Here is a 23,211-nt window from a genome sequence, read left to right on the forward strand (position 1 = left end):
GTTTTGTCCTTTTTACCCTTATATTTTAGACTAAAGATGTCAAATTACTGTTACGAACTGTAACGCAGCAAAGAGAAACTTAAATTTGAAGATAAGCTGTTCTGATGGATTTTGAACAAGCTGAGATAAAAGCTGTACACGACACGTTTCCAGACTCCGTACATCACGGGTGTCATTTTCACTATACTCAAGCGTTGTTTAGGCATTTGACACCCAATTTAAAGAACCAGTACAACCAAGACGTTAATAAATGGCATTATTAATAAATATTTGGTCTCGCATTTGTTCAGCCCGATGATTTAAGAGTGACATTCCGAGAATTGAAAGTATCGTTCAATTTTAATGGTCAAACTAAACTCGAACTGAATGAATTTTTTTAGTTATGTTCAAAAAACCTACATCGGTACAGTATACGATCCACTAATGTTTCCAATACTCTTCTGGAATGTGCACCAAAGTGTATTAGATAATATTTTCAGAACCAATAATGCAGTGGAGGCCTGGAACAGGCGGTTTGGCGTTCTTGCTGAGAGTTCTCATGTAAATGTTATTTTATAAAATTATAATTTATATTTAGAATCGTATTTTATTCAGAAAAATACTGTCGACAAGTATTATTTTCGACCACTTGCCCAAATGACGAGTTACCCTTCAGACGACTCGTCCTCGACGAGTTACTCTTTCGACGACCATGTTTTCGACGAGCTACCCTAGACCCAATATTATTAACCATAGGCTTATTTCAATATTTATTTGTATGATTGTGGGTACATAAATTGAATTACGATTTTGCCTTGTTGTAACGACAAGCGATAATACAATAAAATTATATTGCATTATCGCTGGTATCTTCTCTATCGGACCTTTTAAGAAAATGAGATATCAAAACATGCATATGAAATGGAATCAATGTGATGAATTGCAAAATTTACTGATTATTGAAATCAATAAGTCACAATTACACATTAGATACATGGGGCAGCCATGGACGCATAACTTATAACTTAAAATTATGACGTATAACTTAACTTATAATTATAAATATACGTCGCCTTATGGTGTTTCTATGACTTATAACTTATAAAATAAGTTATACGTCATAATTATAAGTTATAAGTTATATGTCCATGGCTGCCCCATGTATCTATTGTAAAGGCAATTTTTTATTAAGTTCAATCATTTCCATGAGCAGCCAAATATTATGCATCATGATCTGATCTGATCATATCATAGGGTTCATACTTCACTTCATATGCACATTGCGTTATTTAGATGCACAGTTGACAGTCGGTCTAGTCTACTCAGGATCAGCTGGCGGTAGTTGTTGTCAAAACACAAAAGGAAAAATTGATTTTAGAGTTGGACGCCAATCTGTCTGACATATTATTAAATCTCGATTCTTAACGATATTATTTAATTAAAAGCTGTTACTACTGCTAATTTCAAGTTAAGGATGGCTATTCTACCGGAAGATCCTCAGGATTTGATTGAGTTTTTCTCCAAGATTTTGATAAAAAACGAGATTTTGGATGAAATAAAGAACATCTCGAGGAAATCCTCCCAGGATGGGGACGGATTAGGGCATGGAGGAAAAGAGTTTGTAACGATCGAGTTTAAAGAGGAGGGGAAAATCCCATTAGAATTATTTCTCAAAAAGCGGCCACCCACTTCGACCGACGCCATACTTTTCGACAAGGAGGTCTTTTTCTACGCCGTTTTTCTCCCTGATGCACTCGCGTTTGTTGAACAAAAGGATGAATTCAAGTGAGTTTATTATTTAGTCTCCTCTCATTCACTAACAATAGTGTTTTTAATATATTTTTTTATATAATAACCATACACGGCTTGTTTTGTAGGGAGATACCGCTGGCTGAAATGTTTGCAAAATGTTATCATGCTGACACCGATATTATCTTGTTGGCGAATGTGCTTAAAAACGGATTCGTAATGACACCAGTTAATCGTCCTCACACATTCTACCAAGCAGAGTAAGATTCATGGCTTTCTATTAAATAAATATACGGAAAGTAATTACCATTATTAGATACATATCTGAAATTATTACAGGCAGGTGTTTGAGAAACTTGGCATGTTCCATGCGGTGACATATGTCATGATCAAGGATTTGGGAGTTGATGAATTTCGAAAGAAATATTCACCACTTGCTGAAGAAGCTGTATTCTTGCCAGAAAAAGCAAATGTTCATATTAAACATTGGGAAACCACGCTGGAAATGAGTTTAGCAGTATTAAATGTTAGTAGTATTATTGACAAAAATATTTGAATGAGAAAACCAGTTATTAGAGTTGAGTTTTAGTGAGGAATTTAGGAATTTTAAACTGTTTGGTGTTTATTAATAGGAAACGAAAACCCCAGTGGAGGGATTGGAGTATGCAGTAAATTTTTTAGAAAAATATAAAGGCAAAATTTTCGGAGAATTATGCGAACAAGTCAAGTCCAGAAATGAAGACATGTTGACTACACTAAATTTTGGAAATGTTTGGAATGGAAACATATTTGTTTTGAAAGATGAAGAAAAGAAATCTTATCCAGGTGCATTGCTTATTGATCCAAAGGTCAGCAGGACAGAAATTGACTCAGGTTTAAAAAAAAATGAAAATGAAATTATTTTATTGTTGCTTTATTTCTAGATGACCCGTATCGGTGAGTGATTTGAATTAAAATTACAAGTTACTGTTCCCTTTGTGGACAGTATGAAAATTTTAAAAATGAAAATCTCTGGGTATTGCTGAAACTATGAAGCTTTATGTATGTTATAATTTAATGTAGGATCTCCTCTTCTGGACGTCTCATGCTACATGTTTTCATGCGTGGCAGAACACGTTCGATTAACAAATTATAAATACTTGTTGGACGTATTTTATGAGTTTATTCGAGATAAATCAGAAGAATTAGGAGAGGAATTCGAAACTTTTGCTGTGCAGTTTGACGTACGATAAGACAAACTTTCCCAAACCTCTATAATGTTCTTAAAAATACTTAATTTCCGGTGTCTTCTTGTTGTAGGACTTGAAGGTGCTATATATAGGGAAATCGTTGTATGGAATCTTCTGTGCCATCAATTTTCTCCTTGAAAAGTGTTACCGCAAGCCACAAGGGATTGCGGAAGATGATTTTAATATGGAAAAATTTGTCAATTGGCTGCAGGAAAATCCAGAACTCAACGATACAATGGCGATTGAAATTTCTTCCAAAATCAATCAATATGAGCGTTATCTCCAAGAACTAACAGAACTAGAATGAAGCATACGCCAAAGATATTAAAACCAAATCCCTATTTCTCATTCTATGTATATATTACTAGTAGAGTAGCAGTAGTACCGTATTTATAGAATAGTATTCAAATTAAGGGTGCTTTGATGTCAACATAATGTGATTTAGTAACAATTACGAGATGGGAACAACCTCAACAAGTAAATACTCGCTTGCCAATGGGACCAAAGATTTATTTGCTCAATATTATCTATTATGAATTAATATGAGTATGTATGTATTCGTATTCCATATTTACTGGTTTTGTTCAACCACAAGTATTATTTTGTATTAACCTTTGTTAATTTTACAACCATAGTTTGGTTAACTGTGAGCAATTTTAGAACCGAAATGTAATAAATATTTAAGTGCTTAGCATTCTTATCACCTGCATTGTTGAATCTGAAAAAATTCATGAGACTGGTATTCAGCAATGAAGTACCATATCCATAGAATATAAAGACCATATCCAAACCTTTGGCATTTGTGTACTGTTCATTCAAAAGATGGCAACTATGGTACTCTTGCTTATTTGACGCCTTTTGTCGTGGTCTACGAATTCTAATGTAGGAATGAAGTTTCTTTTTTCCCTTTTCATCGCCACACACTCATTTGATTTCAGACCATTCAGTATAAGCAATGAAATAGCGATGCCGTATGAATCAGAGAAGATCAAATGTCAGCCATTGATATACAATATTCATTAAAGCCTTGACTCCTATGAGAAATTATTGTGCACAAAATTGTGTTGGCTTCAATATCAGAATATAATTTTAACTAGTAGCATGTAAACGTCGAGGAATTACTTATATGCATGAGTTACGTGCTCATGCTACTCGTATTTTATTTTATTCCTGCTCCTGTTGAACTTTGTTTAAATAACTCTGCCCACATTTATTTTTTGGATATGTGAACCCATTCCTGGTTCAGTTAGCCACCTGCTATTTCAATGTCAACAGCTAAAATACCTTAAATTCATTTGCAATAGAATTTTCAAAAATTCACTCATTCCTCAGTTAGTTCGTAATTCTTTGTGTTTCAATTTCCCGAAATCTCGCAAACCAGACTCAAAATGGTAGACTCTGTATATCGGACCCGAAGTTTGGGAATTGCGGCCGAAGGAATTCCAGGTTATTCAAAGTCATATTATAATTTAAAAGCATGCACGTGCGATGCGAGGTCATCCGTAACTTCAAAAGATAAAAATTTGGGTGCATATTAACCGAAGATTAACAGTTTTTACCAAATTTCCAAATTTAAGTGATTCTTCAGATAAGAGATATTACGATTCGTTTCTCCCATTGGCTGAAGAAAAGGGTGGTCATGCAATATATCTAATTCACGTGTAGTTTTTCCAGTTAAGTGCAGATTTTATGTCGCAAGTTTATTCGTACTGGTGATTGTGACGACATACATATGTACATATGTACATACGACATACATACATACTATATCTATGTGCATATGTTTTATCTGCCTTCCTCACTCTTTTCTTGCAGATCCATGCTAAGTAAAGGTTCAATTACGAAACAAAATCCTGTTTTATATTTTCAGATCAGTATGCTGACGGTCGTGCAGCCAAACTCTGGGAGATTTATGTCGGGGATAAGAATTCACGAACTGACCTTTACAAGCATTTCTTGATAAACTTGCTGCGAGAGAAAAAATGTCGAAATATTATCGACGTGGCGTGCGGAACTGGGTACGTACCTAGAAAAGAATACTGTCCATGCCCATCTTGGCAACTAAAATTACCACATGAATTGTAAAACTAGAGCTAAATATAATATCCAATTGAAGTTCGAGTGACAATTTTAGTTCCGCCTCTGCGTTGGTATAAGAATACCTATGGAAGAGGTTCATATTGCCATTATCCAAATATTACATAATATGTGGTATACATAAGTGCTTATATGTCCATGTATGTATATATATGTATATATTTATTATGTAAATATGTATGTATATGTATGAATCCATGTAAAATTCCCAACTTGCAATTTTCAAGTATTGCTATTTCCGTGTGGGATTTTCACTGTCAAATTGCAATTCCACTTTCGTTCGATTTGTGGACTTGACTGTTCAGGGAAATCATTATTTACGTCCTGGTAGTCACATACGCACAACTTGAGAACGCCTTGGAGAAAGCTTCCGAGTATTTTGCGCATGGATGGCTGCATTACATTTCCAGCCAATATTTGTTGAAAGGTTTCATTTTCCTAAAATGAATTTGTCAAGTAGATCGTTCTCGAAATGTTATCATGGATCTCTCATCATGAAACTATTTGCATAGTTTAGGTTTTCGGCCACAGGCACAATTCTTCGATTGTAGGCAGAAATGTGTGCCTGTGTCAATAACGAAACGGTAACATGAGGAATGTCACTTTGATGCATGCAGACTTCAAAATAATGAATCTAACCCTTTTCACGTGTTTTAGAGATGTAATAATTTAGTTATGCAAATATGTTTGCGGTGTGCATACTTCTGATTTTCATAATAATATTCGATTTACACAGTACGTATGTGTTCATATATAAAGTATGTGTAAGAGCAGCAACAGAGTTTTCTGCTGCGGGTCTGCTTTCAACTTTATGATGATTTGAATTAAAGGTTGCTGTTTTTGAAATTGTGTCGAAAACACGATTGTTTGATGTTGATGAGAGTCGCAATCAAAGTACACAAAATGAACGGAAACTAAATCATTTTGTTGCCTTGTTCGAAAGTGTTTGATGTGCTTTTAGATCGATGCGAGTTATTGATATGATATCATTTGCAACCTCGTTCAGCTTGATTTCAAAAACTTGTCCATAAAATATGAATCTTTTTTCATCGTTATTATTACATGCTTATTCGAGTGTCATCTATCATACGTCATATGTGCATACAATTGAAATAATTCGGAGACCGATTTTGTTGTTTAACCATTATTATAAAATGCATAAATCTTATATTTTCCAGCATCGATTCCGTCATGCTTGTGGAAGAAGGGTTCAATGTAAGTTGTTCTGATATAATAATCATAATTTTACCAAAATACTTACATAATTATGATATGCACATAGGTGACTTCTGTCGACGCATCGGACAAAATGTTAAAGTACGGTAAACTTCGTTAAATCTATTTTTTCTATTTCAATAACGCATGTTAAATAAGGTTCAGCCTCAACAAAATATCATAGTCCATTTTCTGTGCTTAAGTGTAAATATTATTTTATGAACGTTACTTTTAATGTCGTATGAAATAATTTTTTTACATTAGGTATGCCCTAAGGACCCGGTGGAATCGTCGAAAAGAACCTGCATTTGACAAGTGGGGTTAGTATTCATTCATTCATTTATCTGCTGGTCAAAACTGATATTTAATTGTTGAGTAATTTTTTTTAAACAAATGTGGTTTTATAAAGAGTATTTAGTTTGTCACCCATGTAGTCATTAAGTGTTTGGACAAGAATTAAGGTTGAGCCTTTGTTTCATTAGTTTGTGTATGGCTCGTATAATTTGTTAAACTGGTTGTGCTGTAATCTCTACAACTCTATAATAATAATACAAATGAAAATGTTCACTGTCTAAACAATAGTGACGTACTTTAACAAAAATCAAAATAAATAGAGTCCTGTTTTTGCCGGAACGACTTGTTAAATGGTGTTGAAGCTATACTAACCGACCGCCTGCTATATATTGCTCTGCTCCAATATGACAATTAATGCTTAACTTTGAACTTAAATGCAACTCGCAGACATGGAGATTATCTTTCGTGGTGCTTCCACGACAGTGAACAACGGAATTAAATCTAACTGTTTTATGTCACTCAGTGAGAAGCTCTCTTGATATTTGCTATGTAAATACAAATGTAAATCCGGTAGCAGTGAGATGATGAGGAAAAGGTGACAAGATGAAAGGTTTCTGATGGGATTGGTTGAAAGATCGTGACTTTACTCAATCTTTTTTATCATGACAAAATATACGAGGGAGCACTGAGATTAAGTCTTAAAAGAGCTTAGCCTAAAACATTCGTCAGAGTCGTTCGAGTTGAGATGCAATTTAATGAAAATATTGATTCTCCTGCCCGCATGTAGTTATCGAGGAAGCGAACTGGCTGACCCTCCCTCAGGACTTGGACGCCAGTGGGATTCTTTCAGAACGTTCCAACAATGCCAACGTTGGAGACTACGTAGTCAAAGACGGATTTGATGTGGCAATTGCGCTCGGAAATAGCTTTGCTCATTTGCCTGATTTCATTGGAGATCAAAGAGATCAAAGGTTAGCACAACCATCAGTACGTCAGTGTGTCGAGGTGCTTATAGCTATCGAAATTCGTGGCAGAAATATTCTAATGGTGTTACTTTTCCAGAATTGTCTTACACAAAAAATAAGCAAAAATTAATTATTAAACATTTGCCAGATTAATAGTTAATGTCAGAAATTAAATAGCTGGATAAATTTTGACATTTATGGTTAAGCAACAGATTGATGTCCTCAATCCTTATTTTGTACCTATTATTTTCAAAATTTTATGAAGTCTACTTGAATATGAACGCTTGGTAAGGTTGGAAATAATTGTACTTGTACACTTTCAGACAAGCCATTGCGAATTTCGCCAAGGTTTTGAAGCCTGGTGGGATGCTGATTATTGATCATCGAAATTACGACTACATTTTGGATTATGGGAAAACTCGTAGCACCAACATCTACTACAATGTTAGTGAATTTTAGCTATTTTTGATTATACGCATACCAATAAAAAAAACAGTAATTTAACCTAGCACATGCCCCCACACCATTGCAAAAAAGTTAGATTTGTTTCAGTAAGTCAGCCACCTACTTAATATGGCGTCTTTATGATTATGTTTTTACTCTGTTGGACGTACATAGATATCTTTGTCTCCCACGTTTTAATAATTTGTGACTAAATATGTTGACCATCTTCAAAATATTTTTGCTGTATTTTCATACCAAAAAAGCCAAGTAGTGATGACGTGTGTCTGCATATAGACTTACATATAATATTGAGTGTGTGTCTCACATTAGCACGTAATGCAGGAATCTATACGAGAAAGCTTGTACGAAACGGGAATATTTATGATATCCTGTGGTTTTATCTTTCAACAACTGCATGCTGTCGTCCTTGCGCACATATGCACATACATGGTTTAAAAGTTTAAATCATCAATACTCTTTGCATGAAACCCAAAAACATGATAATTCTGTCGCTTAAAATGTTTTGCTACATGTTGTATCGAATTGTTATGCAGACTTAACTTTTAATATGTTAAATATATGTTTATAACGGTTTTGTACATATCTAATTGTCGGCTTATCAATTTAATCTGCGATATAAATATGTATTAATTTGTCGATGTATTAATTTCAACAGAGCCAATGTGTTTCAAATATCCACACTTCGGTCTTGTGGAAAGAGTCCAAACCATCTTTGGTCACTTTGGATTATGAATTAGAGGTTCCAGCGGATTTTGACAATCGGGAAATGTTTGTTGCTGATCGCAGAAAGTAAGAAGAGTCATTGTTTTTATTGTTTAAAAAATTTTTATTTTAATGACTCATTTTCTTCCGATTGTGTCCCTCTGATATATTATCTGCTCATTTCTTGGCCAGTTTGTGGTTACTTACAACTTACAATTTGTTAGTATGCTTGGAACGACATTCACTATAGGTTCATGATATGAACCAAGACATGTAACAAACATGAAAATCAGCTAGACGATTTGCAAAGTGGACTCACCCCATGTCCACCAACCAGCAAAATGACCTCTACAACTCTACATATATGTAAACACATTATACGTTTGTATGCATACTGATCCGCTCTTATTCTTCTTGTACATCAACTTTACAACGTACGACACACCTACGCACCCAGCCAGATTTTTTTCGCACATCAAGTAACCTGTAATCTTCTCATAAAGAAGAACTTGAAGAAGTGTGCACAAAAGCGCTCTGTTTAATTACGCCTATCATTATCATCCGTCTTGCTATGCATATGTCCAGAGTTGATTAGTCCAATGGTGGTGGTATTTACTACGATTTAATGCGACAACCAGAAGAACAACGATCGATTGCATAGAACTTAAAAACTTGACACAAAATGACTTTAGCCATCTATTCAGAGATCAATCCAAATTAACTGCATTCAAGCATTATGAGTAACAACCACCGACCTACAATAATATATTGTAAGCCTTTTTTCTCGTGTGTGAATCACAAAATCCTTAATCTACACCCTTGGGCAGCACTGTGCATGACGGGTTATGATAAACTTTCAGAAAGAACGACAGAGAACCAATATAAGGTGAATATCATAAATACACATATTGTGCAACACCGTTGAATGCGAGGCTCATCGTCGTCGTCGAACAAAACGCTCGAGGAGTCGAAACGATACTTAAACACTTATTACTTACATCATCCTCACGCAATTTTGAATTTGATGACCTGTCAATTTATTCCAGCTGCTAACCGCTTTGAATTACGAGTGACGGGACGATACATACACGAGTAACTTAATCAAACTTTCAATCCTTTCCCAATTCTATACAGGATTTACGATCTACGTGAAGGGATTACTGTGACTAATTCACTTGACGTGATTAACCAGCTTGTCGTCAATTAATCCTCTTTGTTTCATTGAAAATGTACTTTAAAAAAGAAGGAGACTGATTTGTATCAAATAGCATTTATATGAATCACAGAGTTAAGTGGCAATGATGCCCAATGTGTATGCATATCTACTCCAAAGTCTGTCACTACAAGACCAAGCCTTAAAATGGTTTCATGATGATGCGTCTAAATTCAAAGCTCTGATTTTTGGTTCTGTTTCCTCATCAGCCATTTCCGTCTGTCGTACTACCCTCACCGCCTTGAGTCATTTTCTGCCTTATTGAAGGAAGCATTCGGACCAGGTGTCAAACATCAAGTAAGATATTTGCAATTTTACTCTTAAAATTAATTGTGAGGTTATGCAATGGACTAATAACACACAATCTTTTGAAATGTAGGTCTTTGGTGACTTTATGCCCTTAGACAAAACCAAGGACCCTGCGTTCTTCATTCACGTGATTCAGAAACCATAAGTTTTGCCAAACTTTGTAAAACTTGCCTGCTAGATTGTAAAATATTTAGACAGATTGTGACTATTCGAAATCATTAGCCAAATAGACAATAAAAACACATGTCATTCAGGGAGCACAATTACAACTACCTGTAGAGTTCACAGTTTTGTTATTTTTTGTGCATTTAGAGTGATCCAGACATTGTTGGCCGTTGGCTATGCATTTATAAAAATATTCCTTACTACACGAATCCATGTGGATATGTATGTAGGTGAGAGGGATGATTCACTCTTGGCAGAAAATGAAGACAACGGTTACCTTAGTTTGCCGTACCAAAGGTCAAGCAATGCACAGAACTGTGGCACCAAATGATGGTGTCATCTTTTATGTTTATGAGGTTGGGTGTTTGGGTATGTGTCAAAATCAAGTTATAAATTGGTTCCCGTGTGATGGGCCATTAAAATCAATTTGATTGGTACAGTCATTATATATCTTCACATACGTGATGCAAGTTGCGAATAAAAAATGACAATATAAAACATTATTTATTCCTTTCCCTGATTTCCTGACTCCTAATTATCTTGACAGTACCAGCTCGCACGTGTACATTTCATACATAAATACGCAATGTTGGTTGCTTTATGACACACACAAAGCTCGCTCATTGCTAATTTTATCAAGGGCAGTAGAGTGATTTTATTTAAGGCTCTCTCTTTTGCTCGATATATGATAACGATGCAGAGTAAGTAAACCACCTGACGAATGACTTACGATAGCTGTCCACTGCACCAAAAGGTACATTTAATTATGCAAATTAATGACAGTTTCTGCAACATAACGTTGTGTGTCTTGTTTGAGTAAAAGTGCACATTTGCATTTGTTGATTTTTGATTCATTAAATTCAACTTTTCTTAAAGATTTTATCTTTGGTACGCTAAGATATTTCAAAGACAAGTCATCCAATGAGTCATTTATTGCTATGCAAGACATAAAAATGGCGTAGTTACATATATTTGCAAACGGTAGCACGACTATTAATCATTTGAGCTACCTCATATTTTCTGAACATTCGTGCCAACGCACTTATCCGACAACTCATGAAATCCTGATGATAGGGAAAGATTTAATGTCTCATGTGAGACTTTTATTTTCAGTGTTTGATTATTTTGAATAATGAGGAATTTACGGGTTGTAATTTTTTTGCCAATTTGAGGAAACAGGGATATACATACATATAGTTGTTGCACTAGAAGTGATAATAGCAAACTATTAAATGTCAATAATAATTGAAGAATGTTGTTTCAAATGGCATCAGTATTGTTAACATTGTTTTTTGCGACATTCTCATTCACACCTCAGCGCTGGAAACGAGAAATTTTTGTAAAAGCATGCAAAAAATTCTGTTCTTCTGATTAAATCTGTCGTTTGTGTATTTGGTCACATTGATTAGCAAACCGAACGGCATAATATCTATATTTTCATTCAAGACTCCACAGTCTCACTACCTGCCAGAAAGACCAAGTCATCATCATCACCACCCCTCGAAGCTATTCCTACCTGCCTATTTCCTGCATTCGTCCAGTGCTCTAATAAGCATACCAAATTCTCCTGCTTGATCTCAAGACATTCTGTTCACCCTTTTCTTCTTCTTGGTCTTGCGTTTGCCTCTGCTTCTCTGCTGCCCACCACACAACAGGTAATAATAATGCATCCACGAACTAATCTGTACAAACCAAGTAACCACAACCCTACCTGTTGAGCCGTCTCACACTACCTCGACAAACCACATAAAATACGCCTCTGCCTCTTGGAAAAGTTATACATACGTACATATTTATTTACCTGCGTACCTACTCCGTGGTACCGTTCCTCATCTCTTCTTCTTGCCTTCGACGGCCTTCTTCTTGCTCGTCTTATCACTTGACTAACTCTCGCAGTTAGTTGTTAGTCACTCACCTGACTTACTACTTCTACAACTACAATAGAGAAAGAAAGGCAGTTGCTGTTGAGCATCATTGCGTGCTGCATTGTTGTGCAGTGTCTTTCCGTCTAATCCGACCCCACTCTGGCTTATTGGAAACCCTAATTGAATTCAATACGCCCAATTAAGTATGCATAATTCAGCAAAAGTTATAATCTCTGCAAATCTGATATAGTTGCAACATACCCCATTTTGTAAATAATAAAAGTGATCATCAGCCTAAAACGGGGCTTATTGAGACAGAAGCCGGTTCAGTTATTCAGTCTCACCGAAGAAATCTAATCGACCCCGACATCAAAGGAATTTTTACTTATCTGACTGAATTGCACAAGAGAAAGTGGGAATAAAATCGTGCTTTAGTGAACCTTCGGTGACAATTTCCAACCCTGCTACAAATATCTGCCCCAATTTACGTACATAAAGTGGAGAGAGAACCTGTGGGCATAAGAGAATTCAGTAAACAACTTCACACGGCTACTTTTTGTCCTGATTGAAATTCAGTACAAAAACCCAAACATTGGGAGCTCACTGGTGAATTATAAGTGTCCCTCTCGTCGTCGTCGTCAGATTTTTGATGAGACTGGGTCGTGTGACTTGTTCGTTAAGTCAACTTGTGACAGTTTCAACGAACAGATAAACCTTTGTATTCCAAACTCGTCGAGTTTAAAGCGCATGTTTCACATGTTCCTGAGAACGAGTAACAGAGAATCCGCAAGAGCATCATCCATTGCTTTGTAACCCTTCACTCTGGACAACGACCACCACTTCAAATGGTGAATTGAACAAACTTTGTATTCAGCAGAGCAAAGATTTTCACCCGCACATCCACGCCACCACAGTTTATTGATTTCAGCCATAAAAATATCTGGGTTGATCTAATGATGCAAAACTTTGGGAAATCAATAACAGAATAAAATAGCGGAATGATCTGCAAAGCTTTAAGATGAACCCGCAAAAAAGAGAGTGAACTTTGCTGCTGAGGCCAAGCCAGACATGTAATCAGACTTGCTACTCATAGTCTCAGACACCGAAATCTCACAAAACTTTGCGACAATCAAAACAATAAAGAATTTGTATCAGCGATCTGAAAGTTGGGTCCACAAAAAAAGCTGAATGTTGTCGTCTCAGACGCTGACAAGAAGGGCTTATTACTCATGAACATTTTCCTTCAACCGACATTGACAACTCGTGAATATTAAAACACAATAATCCATTGAGAAGACGGTTCGAACGACCGGCCCGTCATCTTCCTTCTCGTATTGCAGGGCTACATGATTTATAGTTGTCAAATTCTACAACTTCATCTCGATCTAAAAGATTTGATCACAGTTGAAAGTCACCGCAGAAGAGGATGAAAAGTCAAATGTTCGTTCTTCCTCCTTGCAAATGCCCAACCTGCAAAATTGTCCTCGAGTTTGCCACACTATGAAAATCTGCTCCACATTTGCTGACTTTTGCGAATAAAGTTAAACGGTGCTTTAAAATTTACAACGCAACAATAATGAAATAGTTTAAGAATCTAAATAAAAAGGATATGCTGCATTCATGTCCTTCTCATTCTCGTGATCCGTCCATTCATCCGTCCACTTCACGACACACCACACAGAGCATGTATGCATGTAGTTTCGTGAATTGAGCTTAAAAACCCCTGACGGACCACTTTGTGGATTATTACATTATTTCCATTGTTAACATTATTGCTCTCAACGGTCTGTTGGCTTAAAAGTTGAATCTCGTGTTGTCCGGCAGACGAACGACAATAAAGGAAACCATAAAATAAAGTAACGTGTTAAAGCTGCTGCTTCAAGACGCTTTTACATCAAAGTCACAAGAACTTAATAAAACGACGACACAAACAAACTTGTATCATTCTTTAATGAAACCGATGAAATTTAAGATCTGGAACTGGCAGTACATCATCAAGTGTCTACAAAATAACTCGAGATATGTCACAAAATTTGAATATTTCCAAAAATTGACAATTTAATATAAATGTGACGCATAAAAAGGAATAAAAAACTTTGGAGAACTGCATACTTTCTTTTCGTGTTGTACGCATGTACTCTCCGGCAGTTTGTGGTTTTATCCAACTTGAATTGAATTTTTGAGGGTGATCGGATCAAAAGGAAGAAATAACTAGAAAGTCGCGAATGAAGTAATCAATCAAGCGGCTGAAAGAAATCTTTAAGAAATCAAGCACTGTCTAATTCACAATATAACAGAGTACAATGAAGAAAAACTAATGAAGCACATTCCTCTCTCGTCTGAATACTGAGCGAGCAGCAGCAGACAAAGTTCAAGGATTCTATTTTTAATTAAGTACAAAAAGTTGGTGAAAAAAGTTTAATTCAGTGAAACACAAGAGTGAACTTTTCAAAGAGAAAGGAAATTGAAAATGCATGTACTCATGAGAACTGAGGAGGAAGGACTCGGGGAATAAATTGGCAGTTTGCATACAACATGAGTAAAATTATTTTTACTACTTCTCCCAACCAACCAACCAAGGATATTTTAAGGGCGGTGATGTGTGATTGAATTTCTATCAGTAGTAAAAATTCATAGTAGAAAGAAAGCAAAATGCCATCCTGCAAAGCTAAAAAGCGCCCTGCATCGCAAGTGGTAAAAACAAAGCCATCAAAGTCCAAGAAATCGGACAAAAATAATAATAGTAACAGTCAACAGGATCACATGATGGACACTGAAACATTAAAAAAATTGAAAAATTATGAAAAATATTCCCTTCGGCCCAGATCCATTCAAAATCGCATTGAAACCGAGAAACGGCAAAAACTGGAGCCAAAAAAGCAGCCCAAACCGAAACAGAAACCTCCCCCCTTGAGCAAATATCGAAGAAAGACGGCCAATGCGAGGGAACGAAACCGAATGAGAGAAATTAACACAGCATTTGACTGCTTACAGAAAGTAGTGCCTGCTTATCCCATCCTTCCGGTAAATGCTCAAGGTAAAACCTGTGAGAAACTGACAAAAATCACGACCTTGAGATTAGCGATGGATTACATTCAAACACTTAGCACTCTGCTCAATGATGATTCCGAGGAAATTCCTTCATCCTCCTCCGACTTGGACCTCTCCTTCCTCACGGCCGGGCTTCTAGGAAATGGCTCCGTCAGCAGTAGTGTGAGCAACTACAGTGAAAGCAGCATCAGTGGTGGTGGTGGAAGTCTCAGTTCTACCGAGTTTTCTCCAGCCTCGTCCTCCTCGTCCTCGTCCTACGCCCTCTCACCACTCTCCCCCGCAGGACCGGAGTGCTTCCAGACCGTGATGAGATCCTCCGCCCTCTCGCCCACAGCCACCAACGTCGGAACCACTGCAATGTGCTCCAACGCTGCCAATTTCTCTCAACAGTTGCAAATGTGTGCAAATCCTCTAAACAATTCCGTCATGCAGCAAACTGTGCTCCTTCCGGTTGTCCCATCATCAAGTATTCATGGACCCACAATAGCCACAAGTTCACCACCACCAGTGTTGTTGAAAGTTCATCACGACTCCTCATCACCTATTCTTCCGTCCTCTCAAAATTGTTCGTCAATCTCAATTTCCCCACCACTCACCTCAAATTGTTCCTCGAAACCAGGTTTTCCTTCAGCCATGATGTCTTTGTCTCTGTCTGCAAATGTCAATGCATTCTCTCACAAGACGTTTCAACTTCAAAGTCATGCAATGAAACTACCACCGATTTCCACCTCCTTGTCTTCAGCGCTAATTCGAAAGTCAATGTCAACTTTTGCAGCAGACTGCGCCCAACTTACGTCAGGATTTGGGGATTCTCTTTCCAACTTCTACATTACTTCGTCCTCGGGTTCAGGGAATCGAACAGGGTCTCTCAGTTCCCTTACGGAAAGTGACTTGAGCGAGTATGCGAGTGATTTGCTTTCTGATGAAGGGTCCACGTTCGACGACATCATTGGTGTTGGCGTAGGCACAGATTTGGAACTGTTGCTTCAGAATGACACTGTTGGAGAGGCTTTAAGCTTTTAGGTTCGTTTTCAAGAGTGATGGTGTAAAAAAAGAGTGACCTTGGGTGATATTATGTACTTATACATTTACGCTACTTACTACTGTCCCCTGTTTTAAATTGTCTTGATTTATTAATAATAATTACCCGTTAGCTTTAATCATCATCACAACTGTGAGTCGTGCTGCAGGTTGTGTCCGTCAGAATGGCGCACTACATACTTTGCAATTGTAATTAACTAGACAAGAAGCTTTAAGCAATTAAAAAATAAGCAAATTTATCCATCTAACTTTTTGCAGAAACCGGTGCATTCATCGTCAGTTTACTTGTTAACTCAGGGACCACGTTAAGTCATCTTTTCTATGATACTCTCCTTTGAACAAGTTGCCTCGTTCCCGTAATCTGATTTATTACCTCATCCGAGAAGGTCTACTCGAATTTTAGCGAACTTGATCCAGAATAAATTTAGATTAGAAGTGACATTTTTGTATATGCAAATATTTCTTGATGGGTCTGCTTCATCCGAAACTTGATTCACACTTGAGTTAAGAGATAATTCAATTAAAACTTTTAATATTTGGTTCAACTCCTGTTTTATAAATTAATTTTCTGAATTTATTTATTTTTGAGAGAAATTGTTAAAAACTTTTAAATCAAAGCAGTATGTTTTGTGCGGAGAACGGTTAAAAAATTGTGGATTCATTTGCTCATACTATTGGTGTCGGTCGGTGTTGCGACTATTTAGTAGCTGTAAAGTGAAAGATAAGTGGAGACACATGTAGAATCGTGAAACTTGTAATCACGAAACAAAGAGTGTGATTATAGGTTGATTACTTGGAAGAAGGTGTATCCCAGCAATCCCAAAACTCATTTCTGGGTGGAGGAACGCATTATCTCGCAAACTTGATTTGATTCAGCGTCTATTAAGCATTACAGAACGAGCCACTTTTTGTGCACTCTGCGGAACGTATAACATGTAAGCAGACCGTTGGCTTCTCTGCGTTATGACTGAAGTGGTAGTTTATTGTTTTCGTTTTTTAGACACTGGTTGAGTCAAAATTTAAGCTTTATTTGTGTAGTGCAAATATATATGTAGTGTCAATGTTTATTACAGTAATTTCGCCAATATATTACCGATACTCATTCATACATCTAAATATGTACTTAATTTTCTCTTACTGTTAAAAATTACTACTATCCAGTTATTATTGTGATCAAATATTCGTAGACCAAATTATTGAGTAGTTCCAGTCAGTTTCTCGCTGTATATTCCATGCCAAAGACAGGAAACATACGCCCATGTGGATTCGAATTAACACATATCGGATTTCATCATCATCGTCCTGCTACCACTTGTGTGGCTTTTGTATTCGTCTCAATTATTTAGGTAACCTACGATAAAGCTACTCCTCAGTGCTTCCTAAGATTATTTAGACTTAAGGTAAAAACCATGTAGTAAGTTATGGAATCAAGGGAAAACATCAAGTGTTGCTAGTACCTTGAAGTTGAATTCTCGTGTGCCAGTGAAACTATTGTGCAATATTTTGTATATAAGTTGTACTAAAAATATGCCAAATTCATAATATGTAATATGCAACTCTAATTATTTGTTACATATATTGAAAGTTGCTGTATTAATTAAATATCATAAGCTGTTCCATAACGGTTGTGTTCCTTGGATGAAATAAAAATTTGTAACAACATTTGCTTACAATAATCGAGTAAAATGAGAATTCGACTCTAATTTCTTTGGAAAAAGTAGCGAATCCGTCTGTTACATTGCCAATAAATTATTCTTCAGTTAAAGAAATCATACTCGCATTGGTCGCCATTTTTAAACCATTGAGCACAATACAATAATTTGGATGACATGCAAATATCCGGACGAAATCTTACATTATAGTTCATTAATGGGGTCATACAATAAAGAAAAACAAATGATGCACACTCATGAGACAACTTACTTAACTTGTAGTTCAGTTGGTTTGCAACTCTTGTGAACCAAAGGATGCAAAGTAATCTTTGCATGATGAGCAAACAGTATTATTTATTGAGTTTCTATTTTCGAATCCACATTCATACATACGTGGATCTTCACCTGAAGCATTACATATGCAGGTATGCCAATATGCCACCAACGACCCTAACAAACCTGCACATCCTTCCCCACCAACCAGCCTTCATTTCTGCTTTCGTCCCATTGTTAGTAATGGTACATAAAATATGAAAATGTAAAAACAACACATCACTTACTTATCCACTCACTTGTTGAAATTGTATAATGTACATTTGAGAGTGACGTTAACTGTCAGTTCGCCATTGCATTGCTGCAACTTATCAAAAAAATGATGGTTCTGTGGTAGTGTTTCATACGTATGGTGCCAATAAGTCAAGGTAATTTCTTCATACTTCGGACCTAAGAAAACGGCAATAATGCAATGCAACAATGACATGAGTCGTGTACGCAGTAAAAAATTTAACGGGTGATTGCATATTGTGTGGCTGCTCAGGCAGGTATAACAACGCGATTGTCAATAATCTTGCTTGAACTTTGTGATTACCATATAACAATCTATGAATATCCTTTCAACGTTTATTACGGGAGAAAATTGGACAATGCTCAATATTCCACAGTGAAACCGCAAAATCTTGTTTGTGTGTCGAGCTACGTGGTCTCTCTCCGCGTGTGTGTACGAAATGACGTGTGAGGTCTTTAAGGTCTTTAATACTTCAATCTCTGTAATTTGTGAGTGCACACTCACTCCACTCTTTGTTGACTTGGCTTTGCTCAAATTCGTGTTTACTTTGAAGGCAAAATATTGGAATCTCATGAGTATAAACTTGTCAACATAACACAGATTGTCAATGAGTGTGCTGGGTTTAGTAAGAATTACATAATACATGTACATACATAGGTTAATGTGTACTTAAAATGGTTTCGCATGAGTACACGCATGAGTATATATATATTCCCAAAAAGTATTATGACTACAGGAATATAAATAGTATTTGTGCATCCCGACAGACAATCTGTGTACAGCTGCTGGTGTAACTTATTTATATACAAATGTACCTGCTAGGAAAGTTTCAAGATAACAGTTTAATGGAATTTCTGAGCACGGTTTTAAAACAACAAGCGAAGAGTAAAAACTAATTTCACTCTTTTAATCAGGATCCCACAATAAGTTTGACTCGAGTTTGGAGAAAGTTGGTAAAGTTGCCGACAATTGTATTACACGAAAACCAGGTCGTACGTATAACCCCGTTAATTCATGAAAACTACACGTTCCTCCAATGCAAGCGGCTAATTGCTGTTTGCTCAATCTAGTTTTCAACGACTGTTAACTAAACATGTAGGCATCGTCGTCGCTCTGCTGCTTTGAGTTGCTACAATTTTTACATTTGTAATCACCCATTCCCCCAATTAGTAATCCAACTGCTCCTACCGAGTGTCGCCCCAGTTTTCTCGTCGGGTTAATAATTTATGCCATTTTAACAAGAACTCTTTTGCAAATGCATCACTTATTTCTCCCCTCGGCGCTGTTAATGGCAAAACTTTTGTCTGCTCCTCCTGCGTCTGGGTTGCATAGAAAATGCTACCAGTTTATATGCAGGTAAACTCGTTTCCTCCTGTCGAGTGACAGAAGAGAGGAGCTTTTGAGACAGATACAGACCTCATTTTTCTTGAATATGAAACATTTAACTCATATAACAAATCTCTGCAATACGATAACTGATAATTCCCAATCCAGCAAAAACTACATACATACATAGGGTGCAAATACATAAAGTGCAAATGTAGATAGGAAACAAATGAAGCGGACAGAACCAATAGATAAACAATTTAGTGTGGCTTGCCTTGCGTATAATTTGATTATGTGATCAGATCGTACCTGTGTCCAAATATCCAACACATGTACGCATGCATTCTACTCATTCATTCCCTGCTTCAATAATATCAGATTTATTCAAACGGGTTATGAAGGAATTTGTGCTATGTTTTGATGCCTGTGATATGATGATTTGAAAAATTAGAATGGTGCGATGAATTCTGAATAAGCATTAAGCAAGATGACAGAGATGATGTGTGCCTGATAATAATAATAATAATAGATGAGAGACTTTCTCTGATTGCTCTTCAGTCGATGTAGCTCATTTATTCCTCGTTTTGCTACCATTAAATAGTTGAAAACTATACCTTGTACTGTACATGACAAAATGCTTCACAATTTTAATCTAATTTCGACGATTACCGAGTTAATAACCGTATTTGCGACAATATTTAATCACTACAAAACGTGTGTCGCACGATATGCACAGACGTCTGATCACTATGTAACATTGCATTAGCATAAAAAATAAATGATAAGATGATGCATTTGATTTGATGATTGGATTAGAAGCAAGTAGCAACAACCTGTGTGCACCAAGAAGATGAAGGGTTAATCCTGTAGCCATTTAGATATCAGGAGGGCACGAATGTCTGTGTGGCTGAAGAATCGTCTTCTTGACTTGAAATGATCCCTCATGAAATCGTGTAAGCATTAATTCAAATAGTTATCACTTGCTTCACAGCATACAATTCAGCATTTAAAATCCTTTCCCTTCATATACAATGCAAATATATTAAATGCATTTAATAATAATATTGTGGCTTGTGCGAAAATAAATACAAGAATTTGCACAGGCATTCAAAAGTGCCATGCAAAATTGAACAGTCTCTTCCTCCTCTTAACTATGTGCAAAAAGCAGTGGAATGAAATGGTCACGGAGATGTAAAGTTTATTTTTCACACACGTTAAAAATTAAAATATCCTCTCGTGCACCAATGTAAACAGAGTCGCGTTGTGCATTTTATGTGAAAATTGGGATGAGCCCCTCATGCCACGTTCATGTCGAAGAGAGAAAACTATATAAATAAATACTCATCTTTTTTATTGCGGCATGGTGTCATGTCCGACTGGTGCTGGTTTTTGGCGGATGTCGACAAGGATAACACAGGCCTTGGAATGAAAGTAAAATACTTTTTTATTGTAAACACTTGACTACCAAGATCATGTAACACACTTAGAAGCAGTAACTCAATATTGGACAAGCGTGAAAATCCAGGCACACGATCAATAATGACAGCGGATGATGATGGTCAGTTATTATTATCGATGTCAACTGTCTTTCTTATCCATGTTTACAGAGTAAATTTAGACTTCCTTCCCAGCCAACTCCACGTAATTTTTGCTTTGTGTTTTCAAAGATGGATGTTGCAAAAGTAGTTGCTCCATCCATTGTTTAATTGTGCACGATGATTCACAGATTTTTATGCATCTTGCAAATGTACTTTTAAGACCTGTACCGTCATTGCAGGATTTGCAGTACTGGTAGCATTGGTAGTGTGTAGATAGATACGTAACTCTTGCCAGGTCATGGATGTGGAGAAATATTGACATATAAATATTGAGTTAAATGATAAAGGGGGAGATCATTACTTTCGTCTTCTATGTCAATCCTACTTGCATTCGTATGCTCATTTATCGCATGTATTTATTTAACTATGAGTTGAATGTTTACTTAAAGTTTCTGCTACTGACCGATTATTGAATATTGATTAGTGGTGTTCAATTCAAGAAATTGATTGATGCCTTTATTCTTTCTTGACGGATGCTCATTATGCCAAGAGTTGAATAACTTGAATTATTTGAATGACAATTCAACATCAATTTAATTAAGAGCGGTAATTGACCAGCGAGAAGTGTAACTTGACATCATTGAAATGAATGGATAATGATGCTTCTTCAATGGCACTTTTGTCGTAAGCAAAATTTTCCTATCTCGTCAATAAGTTGGGGCTAATGTATGACCACTTTTGCCAACAATTGAAACGTTTTGCAAGAATGCATGAAACATTTGTGAAAGAGTTGAATTCTCAAAACACAATTCATTCTGCAGTCGTTCTATTCGACGCTCTCGTGAACATACAGTATGTTATTTATTTATTATTGTTCCCGATAACCCTCGTGGCGCTGATCTGCTGGTTGAAGAAAAGGCTTCTGTATGTTTTAAAATGTTTTTCATAATGCGCCAAATGTTCATCATCAGCGTTATCCGCAGGAATACTAATGAGCTTCAGTGATTGAAGGTCTGCACATTTGCAACGAGGAAGGAACCATGCACGATACGGACTGGCTACAGAAAGTAAAAACCAAATATCAAAATGAAAAGTATTTATCAACGAAATATTTATAACATTAAAGACATTCCAGAAAAGCTGATACCTTGTTTTGTTTAGCACAACTATGCCACAAACGTACGTGCATGTCTTTGGGCATTATGCATATCAATATGAGTCTCACATTCGATAAGGTGAAAGGTCAGAAATTGATGAGATTAGGACCTGCATCAATTTGTAGGCCAGTGGTGGTAGCTTATTGCATTTATTTATTTAACAAGAGGAGATTCATGATCTTCAATTTTAACACAAAAGAAAAGGATTGCCTCATGGATGGACTCCCTATTGGAAAGAGTGGATGCGGGACTTTTATGAATTGAAATTGGTAATTGAGATTTTCAACTGATTGTCAAACAGATCCAACAAATAGATGTCCCACGAATACAGGCGAAGATGTTGATTTGGAGAATTAAATTATGTAAATTTACATTATTATATTTAAAGTGATGAGCATATGGCTTGGGATATAACAACACGTACGACACGAGATTCGATGAAATACAATGTGCAAATTATAAATTGAATTGCTACTCAACCGACTCTCGTCTTTTTGAAGTTGTCAGTCAGCTGCTTTTTGTCCAAATATTTCTAGAGCAAATATGTAACCAATGTGCAGTCAGAGAGATCTGTACAAAATAAACTCTTTGTAAATGTTGAGACCGCGATTTATCCAACTACCCGTTGGGACCC

At 36.4% G+C, this 23,211-nt stretch overlaps 3 protein-coding genes across 3 annotated transcripts; all 3 read left to right on the forward strand.

The window, feature by feature from the left end:
* Positions 1-1,207: 1,207 nt before the first annotated feature.
* On the forward strand, positions 1,208-3,658 carry LOC110843804. The gene is made up of 7 exons (XM_022089845.2): positions 1,208-1,764; positions 1,857-1,988; positions 2,068-2,254; positions 2,361-2,576; positions 2,652-2,664; positions 2,791-2,951; positions 3,028-3,658. The coding sequence occupies exons 1-7, from the start codon at positions 1,454-1,456 to the stop codon at positions 3,262-3,264; spliced, it is 1,257 nt and encodes a 418-aa protein (XP_021945537.1). The 5' UTR covers positions 1,208-1,453; the 3' UTR covers positions 3,265-3,658.
* A 417-nt stretch (positions 3,659-4,075) lies between these two features.
* Positions 4,076-10,489, forward strand: LOC110843745 (glycine N-methyltransferase). Its single transcript, XM_022089775.2, has 10 exons — positions 4,076-4,403; positions 4,828-4,975; positions 6,233-6,269; positions 6,337-6,371; positions 6,534-6,589; positions 7,351-7,534; positions 7,852-7,972; positions 8,649-8,782; positions 10,118-10,205; positions 10,288-10,489. Exons 1-10 carry the CDS (start codon positions 4,346-4,348, stop codon positions 10,360-10,362), a joined length of 936 nt encoding a protein of 311 aa, XP_021945467.1. The 5' UTR covers positions 4,076-4,345; the 3' UTR covers positions 10,363-10,489.
* Positions 10,490-12,249: 1,760 nt separating this feature from the next.
* Positions 12,250-18,025, forward strand: LOC110843476 (serine-rich adhesin for platelets-like). Its single transcript, XM_035847990.1, has one exon. It carries the CDS (start codon positions 14,900-14,902, stop codon positions 16,319-16,321), a length of 1,422 nt encoding a protein of 473 aa, XP_035703883.1. The 5' UTR covers positions 12,250-14,899; the 3' UTR covers positions 16,322-18,025.
* The last annotated feature ends 5,186 nt before the right edge of the window (positions 18,026-23,211 follow it).

Source organism: Folsomia candida, unplaced genomic scaffold (genome assembly GCF_002217175.1).
Source record: "Folsomia candida strain VU population unplaced genomic scaffold, ASM221717v1 Fcan01_Sc002, whole genome shotgun sequence".
NCBI lineage: Eukaryota > Metazoa > Arthropoda > Collembola > Entomobryomorpha > Isotomidae > Folsomia > Folsomia candida.

Excerpts from the sequence above, each read along its gene's own strand:
- LOC110843804 (XM_022089845.2), top strand. The coding sequence starts at position 1,454 with ATGGCTATTCTACCGGAAGATCCTCAGGATTTGATTGAGTTTTTCTCC. Across the intron at positions 1,989-2,067 it reads CACACATTCTACCAAGCAGA|GCAGGTGTTTGAGAAACTTG; the intron begins GTAAGATTCATG and ends AAATTATTACAG. Across the intron at positions 2,255-2,360 it reads TGAGTTTAGCAGTATTAAAT|GAAACGAAAACCCCAGTGGA; the intron begins GTTAGTAGTATT and ends GTTTATTAATAG.
- LOC110843745 (XM_022089775.2), top strand. The coding sequence starts at position 4,346 with ATGGTAGACTCTGTATATCGGACCCGAAGTTTGGGAATTGCGGCCGAA. Across the intron at positions 4,976-6,232 it reads GACGTGGCGTGCGGAACTGG|CATCGATTCCGTCATGCTTG; the intron begins GTACGTACCTAG and ends TATATTTTCCAG. Across the intron at positions 8,783-10,117 it reads TTTGTTGCTGATCGCAGAAA|CCATTTCCGTCTGTCGTACT; the intron begins GTAAGAAGAGTC and ends TTTCCTCATCAG.
- LOC110843476 (XM_035847990.1), top strand. The coding sequence starts at position 14,900 with ATGCCATCCTGCAAAGCTAAAAAGCGCCCTGCATCGCAAGTGGTAAAA.